Source organism: Plecotus auritus (assembly GCF_963455305.1).
Source record: "Plecotus auritus genome assembly, chromosome: 9".
Lineage (NCBI taxonomy): Eukaryota > Metazoa > Chordata > Mammalia > Chiroptera > Vespertilionidae > Plecotus > Plecotus auritus.
Window position 1 is genome coordinate 80,875,471 of NC_137783.1, and position 14,257 is coordinate 80,889,727.

The 14,257-nt window shown below is 39.9% G+C and overlaps 1 protein-coding gene across 1 annotated transcript in view; it reads right to left on the bottom strand.

The window, feature by feature from the left end:
• The window catches only part of CWF19L2 (CWF19 like cell cycle control factor 2), a 109,607-nt gene that overhangs the window by 44,306 nt on the left and 51,044 nt on the right, over positions 1-14,257 (bottom strand). Inside the window, exon 10 of the mRNA XM_080687708.1 lies at positions 12,148-12,231. Coding sequence (XP_080543834.1) covers positions 12,148-12,231 — 84 coding nt within the window. The remainder of the gene's footprint in view (positions 1-12,147; positions 12,232-14,257) is intronic.

Sequence of the window (14,257 nt, forward strand, 5' to 3'; positions counted from 1 at the left end):
TTAGCCAAAGGAGCAAAGAAAGGGAGACATAAACTGAGGTTCTAACTCCCCAAATACAAAGTTCTTTCAACTATATCAAAAATGTATTTAGGTTAATTCTGGTGGCAATAGAAAGGGTACTGTGATGAGCAAAGAAATAGTGTCAAGAAGATCATTTAGGATGTTACTGTAATACTTGGGCAGTGACAACCAGAATGTGCAGCTGGAAGAAGTCATTGCAGTGACAACCAGAATGTGCAGCTGGAAGAAGTCATTGAGGACTTCTCTGTGGTTTTTAATTAAAAAAAAAAATAACAACAAGATGATCATTCAATTAAAAGAAGGAAAATTACATATAAAGAGATGGTTTTATGTATTCTGAAGTTATGGCATACCCATAAAAGTCTAGCTGACAACTGAAAATACTAGTCTAAAACTCAGCATACAGTTCGGAGCTAGAATTACAGATTTGAGATCCACATTTCTCATAAAGATGTTAACTGAAACCTTCAAACTGGAGATATTATAGTCTGGATGAGAATGGAGATTTGATGCTTGTCTACTATCCAACCTCTTTTTCCTGTACCCTTAACTCATACCTTACTCTATAACCATTCAGAACAACATACCATCTTTAAAACACACCATCTTGCTATCACCTTTGCACACTTACCCATGCTGCCCTGCCTGGCCACCCTTTCCTGTTGCTTTGCCGGAGATGATGGTAAAGTTACTCAGGGAAAAGAAAGTTGTTTCTTGTTTGTTTTTAAAGACATAGAGACTTAAAAATATTTGCAAGTAATGGGAAAGGGACCAATAGAAAAAAAGAAACTGAAGATTCTATACATGAAAAGAGATAACAGGTGGGAACAGGTTACAGAGGACAGAAAAGAAATGAAATTAAGAGCACTGGAAAGAACATGGCTTTAAAGAAGAGGAGAACACTGTCTCGCTGCCAGATGAGAGACACAGAAAGGTTGACATTCAAGCATTCATAGCCATCCATTCATTCCTGGAAGTGTTAAGTATGCAAAAATATTTAACATGTCATTGGGGCGGGGGGGGGGTATCTAGAGGGAAATAATTAAAATATTTATCAATGGGTTATCCTTGAATGGTAGGATTTGGGCTGATTTTCACTTTCTCCTTTATGGTTGTTTTTGTGTGTTTTTTTCATTTTCCATATTTGACAAAGAATGTATAATATAGTTATAATTAGAAGTCACCTAAGACTGAAAAAATAAAGAAAAATATACTTCAATTTATTTTTTTAAGCACATATACAAAATCACTTCAATGAAAATTTTAATTATTTAATTATGTGAACAATTCCAGACAACTTAAATTTTTGTGTTTAAAGCTTACATAACTGTCGCATATCAAATTAATTTCAACATCTAGGAAGAATTGTCTTTTTATATTTCAAACATCAGTGAAAGCAATTATTCTAAATAATTTTTATTTACTTTAAATAATTTTAAATTTCACACACACCTAACCATATTTCTTGCCACCAAATTAAAACTTAATTGAAGCTCAGTTCATTCTGCCTTAATTTATTCAAAAAATGAGAATGAACTCATAGAATTTTAATGAGTATTAAAAATATTTTTACATATAGTGTTTAAAACAAGTCTTGGCACAGTAGGCCTTCAAAAAGTATCATTTATTATAATAATGATACCTGGAGTAGTAGTACTATCTATACATGTCAATTAACATCACTGTCTTGAAAAATAAAATTCAATTAAATAAATTTAGAAATAAAACCTAAGTAAAAAATAAATTATAAAAATAGAAAACAGTAAGGAGTTTCCTCAAGAAATTTCTGGAATCTAATGAATAAAATAAAATGGCCAATAAAATATGTCTAGAAGCATAGAGGCATGGAACGGACTGACATATCTCAGAGGGGAGGGGGGTCAGGAAGAGATAAACCAAAAACGCAACTGCATCTATGCACAGCCCAAGGACACAGACAATAATGGGTGAAGGCCTGCGGAGGGAGGAGAAGGGCTAGCGGAGGGGGGAAAAGGGAGAAAGGAGAACATCTGAAATACTGTCAACAATAAAAAACAATTTAAAATAAAAACAATCCTTAAAGAGAATTAAAAGCAAATAGGTTTTTTGAAGGCAATAATTCTTTATTCAACATATCCTATAATGAATGCTGAGATGATACAGATTTCTAAACCACTCCATATTTTATGACAATTTTTAGACTTAATTCAAAGAATCTCACATGGATATTTACTTGGTACTTCTGGGTAGACAGGAACTTAAAAATACCATAATTTTTTTCTGATTCACTGTGTTATTTCAGTTGTTTTTCGTTTGTTTTTTGGGGCGGTTTTTGCTGTTATTCTGTTTCACTCAACTAATTTTTCTTTCTCTTCCTCATAAATCGTTACTAACAACAGTCTATTACAATTATTCTAGTCAGAACTTGTTTGGTACCTGCATACTTACTATGTACTATAAAAATTAAAACTATATTTTTAGCTTTCCTAAAAACACATTAAATTTGATTTCTATACCTGACCTTCAACAACTTGTTATGCATTCTACAATATTATTAAAGTAATTTCTGAATATATAAGGATAAAATTTACTTCAGGGTTGATTTGTTTCACTTAAAATGTTTTCCCCTTAAATTGCAAAAATGTAATATAAGTATGTGACATCATTCCTCTCCTTCCACAAAAAAAAATAAATAAATAAATCTGGAAACAGAACATATAAGAATCAAACCCTTCAAGAAAACATAAAAGTCTCAAATGCTACTGAATACTATAAGAACTATTTCCCATACGGAATAACATTTCATTTTTCCCTTACATTTACATATATAATAGAAAAAGAAATGAAATGCTGATGATAGTAGGCTTTATAAGAAAAAAACTAATATGCACTTGGGGGAACAGAGGTGGAGAGAGACTACTGCTGAGTCAGTCTTCCTTCTCTAAGAAAACCAACTATTTAACGTTTCAGTATCTGTTGGAGAGTCCTGGTTCAAAATTTGAGACAGTCCACAAAACAAGTCTTCACCTCAAAATTCAATCTAATAAATATAAAACCGCAACTATCAAAAATAATTACCAAGTTTCTCTAAGTCATTATACTTGAGAGAATACTTTTCACAAAACAAAATAAAAAACTGATCCCGACGGCATTAACCATCAAATATGGTCAACAGTCCCATGAGTGGGTGCTTCCTAGTCCATGACGGGTATGGGTCATCCCTCCTATCTTAGTTGGCAACCATGTTAAAGATTACGTCTGTGGCATAGAAATAAATCATATAGTAGTCATAAAGGAAACAGCTTTTCCTTTGGCAACACTAAAAAAATTGTGACGAGCCTATGGCTATAGCCTCAAAACATTCTTTGGATGCTCAAATTGCACTGGGCCCTTTTCACTAACCCCATATTTTTATACTTTTCCTTTGAAGTACCATCAAAGCTGTAATTAGTATAATTAATCTTATTTATATGTTCTATTTCCAGAGAGAATGTTTTGCAAAGATAATTATGATACCCTGAGTTAATATATTGCGGATGGATCACAAGCATTCTCATGTTTTCATATTACACAGTGTTTTACATAAATGTTAAAGACACGCCTTAAAATTAAATATCCATTGCATTTTGAAGTTATTTATTACATGTTCTTACAAGCTAATATCTTTTTAAAGTATGATACTTTGTAAAACGTCTTTTGTACTCATTCAATAGAAACTTATCTGGCCACTGGGTAAAGGTAGCAATAAAACTACTGGTGCGCAATATGTTAAGATCTAAAGGATGAAGAGGCTAAGAAAAGAATGGGAAAGGAGGATAATATTCATAACAAAGAAAAGACTTTGTGCAAAAGCACTGAGGAAGGAAGGGAAGTAGCTACTTCTGAGGTTCAGATGATGATGATGATGAAGATATAATGGTCATCTTAATATAGTAGATAAGAAAATGAACTGCAAATTTAAGATTTAGCAGGAATAACTTACACTATTTTATGATGATTGGATGTGAAGTATGACAAAAGTGCACAGATATAGGATTATACGGTGATGGACAAAAGTGGGTATACATTTGTTAGTATGGGAAATAAAGCAATAATTCAGAAATAACACAAGAATAAACTGTTTCACATACTCACAACTGTAAACCTACTTTTGCCAACCACTGTATGTTACTGTAAAATGTACTTGCATTTCTATATTATCTATGAAACTAGAGACCCCGTGCACGAAATTCGTGCATTTGGGGGAGAGGGGATTCACTCAGCCTGGCCTGCGCTCTCTCGCAGTCCGGGAGTCCTGCGATTGACGGCGAAGAGGTAGGCCATGCCCACCCAGCAGGGCTCCCAGATCAATACCTGGTAGACGGAGGCCCTGCCCACCACAGCGCTGTCCTCTTTGGGGCAATCATGGAGCTGCCATCCCCCATTGTTCGCCCTGCCGACCAGTGGAACAGAGGTGGAGAGAGACTACTGCTGAATATATAAGGATTCAGCAGTAGTCTCTGAATATATAAGGATTCAGCAGTAGTCTCTGGGCCTCCCTCTGTGGGGCAATCATGGGGCAATGGTGGGGGTCCCCCAACCACTCACATCTCACCCACCTTGGCTGGCCTGGCGCCAGTGCGTGTCATAGCATGGTTGTCAGGACGGTCATTCTGCTGTTCGGCCGTTCGGTCGATTTGCATATTACGCTTTTATTATTATAGATTACGAGAGGCACAGTGCACAAAATTTGTGCACGGGGGGGGGGGGGGTGTCCCTCAGCCCAGCCTGCACCCTCTCCAATCTGGGACCCCTCGAAGGATGTCCGACTGCCCGTTTAGGCCCGATCCTACTGGGATCGGGCCTAAATGGGCAGTCACATCCCTCTCACAATCCAGGACTGCTGCGCCTGCCTGCCTTCCTGATTGCCCCTAACCACTTCTGCCTGCCAGCCTGATCACCCCCTAACCACTCCCCTGCCAGCCTGATTGATGCCTAACTGCTCCCCTGCCAGCCTGATTGCCCCTAACTGCCCTCCCCTGCAGACCTGGTCACCCCTAACTGCCCTCCCCTGCAGGCCTGGTCACCCCTAACTGCCCTCCCCTGCAGGCCTGGTTACCCCTAACTGCCCTCCCCTGCAGGCCTGGTCCCCCCAACTTCCCTCCTCTGCCAACCTGGTCACCCCTAACTGCCTTCCCCCGTAGGCTTGATCACCCCCAACTGCCCTCCTTTGCAGGCCTGGTTCCTCCCAACTGCCCTCCCCTGCTGGCCTGATCGCCCACAACTGTCCTCCCTTGCAGACCTGGTCCCTCCCAACTGCCCTCCCCTGCTGGGCATCTTGTGGTGGCCATCTTGTGTCCACATGGGGGCAGGATCTTTGATCACATAGGCGCAGCCATCTTGTGTGTTGGAGTGATGGTCAATTTGCATATTACTCTTTTATTAGATAGGATAGAGGCCTGATGCATGGGTGGGGGCCAGCTGGTTTGCCCTGAAGGGTGTCTGGGATCAGGGTGGGGGTTCCCTTGGGGTGTGGGGCAACCTGGGCGGGGGGCCTGTGGTGGTTTGCAGGCCGGCCATGCCCTCCAGCGACCCAAGCGGAGGTCCTGGGATCTGGGATTTATTTATCTTCTATAATTGAAACTTTATAGCCTTGAGTGGAGCCAAGCCTCCTGCTCTATCCGAGGCTGCAGCCATTTTTGTTGGGATTTATTTATCTTCTATAATTGAAACTTTGTAGCCTTAAGCGGAGGCCAAGGCAGGCCAGGGCTGGGGAAGCTTGGCTTCCTCCATTGCCGGGGGCAACTCAAGCCTCCTGCTCTCTCCAGCTCCCTGGCTGCTGCCCTTTTTGTTGGGATTTATTTATCTTCTATAATTGAAACTTTGTAGCCTTGAGCGGGGACCAGGGCCAGCCAGGGCAGGCGGAAAGCTTGGCTTCCTCCATTGCCTGGGAAACCCAAGCCTCCTGCTCTCTCCGTGGCCACAGCCATCTTGGTTGGGTTAATCTGCATACTCGCTCCTGATTGGCTGGTGGGTGTGGCTTGTGTGTGTGTAGTGGAGTGATGATTAATTTGCATATTACTCTTTTATTAGATAGGATTTTGCTTTCATTTAGCTTAAAATGTTTACTCTTTAGTAATAGTCTATTTAAAGAAATAAGCCCTCTAGAAATATTTAAGACACTATTATTTCTAATTGTAGGTCACAGATATGAGGGATACTCTCAGGAGGGTAAAAAAACTGCTTCAACTGTATACAAAGTAGGTAATTCACTGAGCTATTTTGCTTGGCTGGGGAAGAAACTAGCTTAATGACTAAAAGGAGGCAATAGTTTTGTGCATTAACACTGTATCAGGAAATGCTATAAGATCAAGTGAAGTGTGCCTACGGTAATAAGATGTAGTAAACAGTGCCATAAATGCCAAGCCACAATGTTTATTTTAAATTTGAAATATTTGATTTGGAAAATTGAGAATGTAGGTGACTTCTACAAAGAAGGAACTAAAAAATATTTGTTGAATAAAGATCAAACCTCACTGCTTAAAAATGAAAGGCAAATCATCAACACCATAGTTTTTTTTAATCTTGTAATTAATTTTTTTCTGTTTTATTGTCTTTATGGGTAACAGTTGCAGCGACTGGTATGCCAAAACAAAGAAAAATAGTCTAGACATACACATATTCTAGGAATCACAGCAATGGTAACACAGTGAACTTAAAATGTATCTAAGAATCAGATTCCAAAGACAGTAATAATAATAATAATAATAATAATAATAATAATAATAATAATAATGTAATAATAAATTATGGTCAAACAACTGGAAATACTTTCAAGTACCTGGCTTTATGTAAAAACTGCCACAGATGAGTTTATCTATTTCTTTAATTAGTTTTTAGTTAATGTTCCTCTATGACTCTTAAAGGCCTTCAGTTAGTTCCTCAATTTCTTTCAAGAGAATGTCTATGAAACCCTCTCCACACAGCTGCCTGGGGATTTTAATAATGTATTTCTCTTCTTTGCCAGCAGTGTGAACTAAATATTAAAGCCCCTGCACCATTATGCAGTGACTATTTCATTATTTACTGTAAATAGTAAGCTGAATTTCCAGCACTATTAAAAAAAAAATGTAGAGTCGAATTCCCTTAGATTAAATGTGGCCATGCTGTGACTCCACTGAAGGACTGTTAACTGGCAGAAGTTGTAGACGGGCAGATTACCATCTAATATATTAAAGAATGACGATTAGGTTTGTCCTGCAATCTTCCCAAACTCAATGGATCTCACCACTCAGTGTCCAAGCACAAGTTAAATGGAGATACTACATAAATGGGTTATTCTTTAAATTAGGAAGCTATACTTGTAGGAAGGCCAGACTAGAGGATTTAGAAGTTCATGAATCATTTTTAAGATTTACACTAGAAAACTATAGGGAAGAAAATAAATTGAAGACACTCAGACAACAAATATTCCAAGTATTTCTTGGTTATTTACAATGTGTCAAGCATTACACTAGGCACTAGATATGAACTGAAAGAAAGAGACCTTGCCCTAAATACTAAATAGTTCACCCTCTAAAGGGGAAGAGAAATAAGCAAATCAAAAAGTGCAAGTGTTGATGATTTTTCACTAAAGCCAAACAATATTCATAGATCATTGAATCAAGAGATTTACCTTATTCATAGGACCTAACATTTCTAACAAATAAGCTTAAAAAAATGAAAGGATTCTTCTTGTTCAACTGTTCTGTGAATGGGATTTTCTTTTCTCTAAAGGACAAAATTTCTATCAGAAGTATTGCAGGATATTCCTCTAAAAAGTCAGCACATTTCTGTGGTGTAGTAAATAAATTTGAATTCTATTCTCATGTCTTAACAAAACTACTTGGAAAGGTAGGTAAGTCACTAGGCCCTGACCCTGATGGAAAAATCACTTTAATGGCAATAGGAAATTGTTTCAGAATTGTTACAGAGGTTTGCTTTAAGATATGCATGGTAAAGCCTGTGGAAGCATCCCATCTTTGCAAAGAAGATACATTTTATTTCTTGTCAACGAATCATTAGGATACAAACCTTTCTTTGATAGCTTCAAAGAACTACACAGTTTCCAAAAGAGGCTGACAAATAGAAATTCTACTTTCTACACTACTTTTAACACAACTTTGAATTTTATTCAACTGAGTTAGAGGTCCAATGTTCAAAAGCTAGGTGGAGCTAAAATACATAAAGACATCAGTAATAATATAGAGTTAAATGCTCAAGGGATGAGATACTACCTGTCAATTATTCTATGATGTCCTTAAACAGAAGAAGAAATGTTAAACAGAAGACCTGCTTCAATTCTTTCCATTGAACTGCTTTTGATTTCAAGATTACCCTGAAGTCCAGCCACAGCTTTAGAACCCTTTCACATATATCGACAAGTATAAGGAAAGAGATAGGTATAGCTGAGAGCAGGAGTAGGGAATGTCTGGCCCCCGGGCCGTGTAAGGCCGGCAAAATCATTTGGTCTGGCCCTGCCAAGGCATTAGGGGTGAGTTAATTAAATGTTTGACCAAATATAGCAGGCTAATTTTTAAGTTGATAATTTTGTATGGCCTGCAAATGATGTTATAATATCCAAATGGCCCTTGGCAGAAAAAAGGTTCCCCAACCCTGGATTAGAGGGTGATGACAAGAATATAAATATATATAATTTGAAAAGAAAAATTCCCTTGAGAATACTTAGGCTTCATAAAGGAGGCAAAGAGAAACTGGAAAGTGGACAAGCTTCAAGAGGGTGGTATTTGACACAGATAACAGCACATGTAAATGTCCAAGAGACATGTAGGGTATAAAAGAGGCTTGAAGGTAAGGCTGAAAAGTGGAACAATACTGTAGGAAGCTACATACTGCAGGAAGATCTAGTATTTAATATAGAAACCACATAAAAGTTTCAGAACACAAAAGTATTATGACCACAAAAACAACTGGAAAAATAAATTTGGCAAAAGTATTCGATAAACTATACAGACACCTAGTTTTAGCTTTTTCCTTTAGTCCCTACTTTTTAATCTTATAAATGGTTTTTCATTCTCAATTCCTTACTTTGTGTAAGAAATTCTCAATTATCCACTTTTTAAAAACATTAGCTAGAACAATATAGTAAAAACAGCGAATTTCATAAATATACTCTCTACACTATTACCTAAGTCATTAATAAAGTTAGTTTGAAGAAAATTCTATGGAACTTGACTTCATACATTCTCCTCTCCTCTCACACTGACATTAAATGATGTAAATTAATCTCTAGAACAGCCCTTTAAAATTAGCTATAAACCTCACTATAAACTTCTCAACATTGTAATGCACCCAAGGCAGCCCTTCTACTTTTTCTATCTACATTTACTGTCATGGTGACTTCATGCAGTATGTGGTTTAAATAGCATCTATATGCAAATCCTATATAACAAAGAGCTAATATGCTAATTAGACCGGATGGTGGAACGACCTTCCGGAACGACCAGTGGGCGGGGGGCGGGGCCAGTGAGCCTACGCTGCCAGGCCAGCCAGCCATGGTGGTTGGACCTGGTGGCCCAGCTTCCGTAGAGGCAGGAGAGGCAGAGGCACGGTCCTGGTCCTGGCACCGCCCCTTCTGCAGAGGGGGTGATGCAGTCCTAGCGCCTCCACAGAGGTGGGACAGGGCGCGACTGTGGTGTCTCAACCTCCCACAGCCCCTCCCCTAGCTGGCCCAGCCCTCAATCCCTCCCCCTCCCCCCGCACCAGCCCACCTGTGGGTGGGGGGCGGGGCCAGGACTAAGGAGCAGCGAGCCTGGCTTCTGGTTGAGAGAAGGGGTCCTGGACTGCGAGAGCCCCAGAATGCGAGAGGGATGTCTGAGTGCCAGCTTAGTCCTGATCCCTGGGGACATCGGGCCTAAGCCAGGTGGACATCCCCCAAGGGGTCCTGGAATGTGAAGGTGCAGGCCAGGCTGAGGGGACATCCCCCCCCACCACTGTGCATGAATTTCGTGCACCGGGCCTCTAGTAATTACATAATTTCTATTTCCAGCCTAGGCTTCTCCCAACTCCCAACTACATATATTCACCTGCCCACTTGACATTTTCACTTGTTGCACATCTAAAAGATATCTAAACTCAGTATATAAAAAATAGAACTTCTAATCCTCCTTTCTTCCACATCTTAAATAATGGCTACTGTGTTCTTCCAGCTGCTCAGGATAAAAACTGTGGAGTCCACTGTGCCTCCTCTCTTTATCTCATACTCCCCCTTCCATCAAAACCATCATAAATCCTGTCAGCTCTCCTTTCAAAACATATACAGAAAACATTGACACATATGCAAAAATTTATCACTTCTGGCAATCTTCTCAGCTACTATCTTGGTCAAAGACAGTATAATTTCTTATGAGTATTATTGCAGAAGCGTAACTAGACTCCAATTTCTGCCCGTATTCTCCTTCAATTTATTTTTAACAAAGAAGCCAAGTTGGTCCTGTCAAAATATATTATTTGCTCAAAACCCTTAATAGCTTTCATTTCACCTAGAATAAAAAGCCATTTACTTACTCTGACTTTCAAGTTTAACATGAACTGGCCTCCCATAGTCTCTCTGATTTAGATCTCCTACTTCACTTTCATTCATTCAACTCCAACAATACTGATCTCCCTACGGTTCTTCCTACACATCGTACACATTACCATCTTTGGACCTTTAAAAATTCCTTATGCCCAAAATGCTCTTCACTCAAACACAGAGATTCACTCTTCACTTAAGTCTCTGTCTGGATGTCACTTTTCAAATGACCTTAGGCTGTATACCCCAAGCTTAGTCAGCACACCAGGTACTCAAGACCCCCACTACTTTTCCCTGGGATGTATAACTTTCTATATGCTAACTTATTATTTTTATTGTTTATTGTCTCTCTCTCTCCCTACCCACATGAAACTCCATGCAGGCAGGTGTTTTTATGTGTTTTGTTCACTAATAGCTGGATGAATGAATCAGGAACAAAATAACTTGTTTTACATAAAACAGACACCAAACTTATGTCTCTCATTCTGTAGGGGAAGAACTTAAAAACCAGTCTGACTTGCACAAAATCAAACAGTCAGTAAAACAGAGTCCACCATAAAACCAGGTCTCCTTGGCCTAGCCTTTTGTCCATCAGGCACACTAGTGGAATGTAAGGCAATTCATATGAAAATAAATTTTAAAAACAAGCAAACAAGCATGCATACACACACACACACACACACACACACACACACACACACACACACAAAAGAAATAGAGTTAGAGATACATTTTATATTAAAACTAGTGGCCCGGTGTAATTCATGCACATTAAAAGGGAATTAATTAGAGGAAATATTTTAATATTGCTATTTGCCCTTTCTCTATAATTGAAGTGTCAGAGATGAAAGAAAATTAGTAAAATGTATATGAAAATCTTCCTCCTGTCAGAGTCTGGGGCGCACCACGGGAACCAGAGTCAAGTCCCCACCCACGTGCACGCGCCTCAAAATTGCACGAGATCCAGACCTGGCCGGCCCCACCCCCATCAAACCCACCGGGCAGTGGGCACAACCTCAGGTCCTCCAGCCAGGTGTGGGACGCAGCCTCAGGTCCCCCAACAAGCCCCGCGAGGCGAGGGGTGTAACCTCAGGTCCCCCGGTGCATGCCAGGCGGGGGGCACAGCCTCAGGTCCCCCGGCGCACCCTCAGGTCCCCCGGCCCAGCGCCAGGGCGGGAGAACGTGGCCTGAGGTCCCCCAGCCCAGCGCCAAGGCGGGGGGTACAGCCTCACGTCCCCTGGCCTGGGGCAAAGGGTGCACCTTGAGGTCCCCTGGCCCAGCACTGTGGTGGGGGGCATGCCTTGAGGTCCCCCATCAAGCCCCGCCAGGCAGGAGGTGCAGCCTGAGGTGCCCCACCCGCCCCAGCACCATGCAGCCTCAGGTCCCTGCTGATCGCTCGTTATGAGAACTCTGCCTCCACTGTAGGTGCAGCCATCTTGTGTTACGGGAACCGCCCTCCACTGTGGGCGCAGCCATCTTGTGATGGCATGAGGGTTAATTTGCATATTACCTCTTTATTACATATGATATTACCATTGCCAAGTAGTATTATACAAAGTAATCATATACCTACAAACCTAACTTTTAATACTTACCTCTATCCCAGATTTTTTTGATGATATAGTTTCTTTGAATTTATTTGCCTTTTCAAGTTGGGCTTTAAGTTGCTCAGCTAATTCCTTCAAACAGAAAAATAAGAAAAATACGTGTGAATATATACTTAAATCCCTCATTGTGTCATATTTCAAATCTATACAATAGAAAGAAAAACATCATAGTAAACAGCCATGTAGCCATCAACAAAAACAGTTACCAAATCATAGCCTAGTACATTACTTCTAAACAAATCAGTCTCAGTGACAAACTTTTCAAATACCTGCAGCACTTATTTATGCTTTGAAAATAAATAATTACAAGGACATATATTTTAGGGAAGATAGGAAGATGAAGGAAATACGTAACTTTAAGAATGACATTTTTATAGTTTCTTAGATATTATCAACTTCTAATCCTCAAACTCTCATCTATTTGTAAGAAGGGAGACATCACACAACTTAAAATATTACCTTCTTTATTGTTGATAAGTAATTTAGATAAAAACTCTGAATATATTTCATTTTTACTCTAGAAAGTATATAGGAATTTATATAAAACTAAAGGCCCAGTGCACGAATTCGTGCACGTGTGGGGTCCCTCAGCCTGGCCAGCGATCAAGGCCTATAGGGGGGCCAGCCGGCTTGGGAGAGGGACCCCAGAAGGTTGGTCAGCCAGCCCCCCTGATCAGAGCCTATCCGGGGGCAAGGAGGAAGGATCACGGGAGGTTGGCCGGCCAGGGGGAAGGGCTGTGGGAGGTTGGCCGGCTGGCCCCCCTGATGGGAGCTAATGGGGGAGCCAGCTGGCCAGGGGGAGGGCCGCAGGAAGTTGGCTGTGGGAGAGCACTGACCACCAGGGGGCAGCTCCTGCACTGAGCATCTGTCCCCTGGTGGTCAGTGTGCATCATAGCGACTGGTCAACCAGTCGTTCCGGTCGTTCGGTCATAACAGTTGCTTGGGCTTTTATATATGTAGATAGCTGACATACAAAGCAATAAATCACAAAGAAATAAACAAATTTATATGACAAGCAAAAAATAAAACTCTGCTGCAGTGGTTCCATAAACACAGGAACAATTCCTTTAGCATGTTAACCTCCTAACTTGGTGACCTCTCCTTCATTATTTTAACTGATTCTTTGTGCTTTCAAAACTCAAACTTTATTTTTTTTGCTATTGTTATTGTTGGTTTGTCTCTTTTCAATTTCTGGTAAAGTTCTGAGTTGAAGTTCAGTGTTACCAAGGACCAGATTCAAAGTGGGGAAGCAGCATACATAAAATATGCCTTTTATCAGACATACAAGTACATTACTTCTAAACAAATCAATCAATATGAATAAAAATATGTGTCTTGTTTGGCCACCTTTACTTCTACTACAGAGTGCTGAACTGATAGTATACCAAGGACATATTTTAGGGAAAATAGGAATATGAAGGAAATACATAAGCACAGAGACTATATTTGCGTTTGAGATGAGTACATATATATGACCATGAGGGAATCTACTCTGTCAAGACATAAAAAGCTACCCGACTTTGCTAATCTGCCATGTGCAATATAACATGTATTAGTATAACAGAAATGTGGCAATATAATAGATAGATAGATAGATAGATAGATAGATAGATAGATAGATAGATAGATGCAGCTCTTACCAAATCATCCCTATTTCTATTCCATTTTGAGGTAAATGAGTCTTAAATCACAACATTACAGGAGTTAAATAAGCTAACCCAGTGGTCGGCAAACTGCGGCTCGCGAGCCGTGGTTTGCTGCTCTGTTGACTAATGAGTTTGCTGACCACTGACCTAGACTCTCGATTCCAATAATTACAGGCTGTTGTTGTTCCTTGTGATTAAGCCCCTATCCCAGTGGTCGGCAAACTCATTAGTCAACAGAGCGGCAAACCGACCACTGAGCCAGCCTATACAGAGTAACTAAAACACTATTAGGCACAAACACATTGCCTTAAAATTTGAATAAATTAATTAACCATCCTCTAGAAGAGTTCATATTTTAGGTTCCTATGTAAAAAACTATTAAGAAAGTAATACATGTCCTTAATAATGTATGACTAAAAAACAGGGGAAAGTCAGTGATATCTTTATTTCCC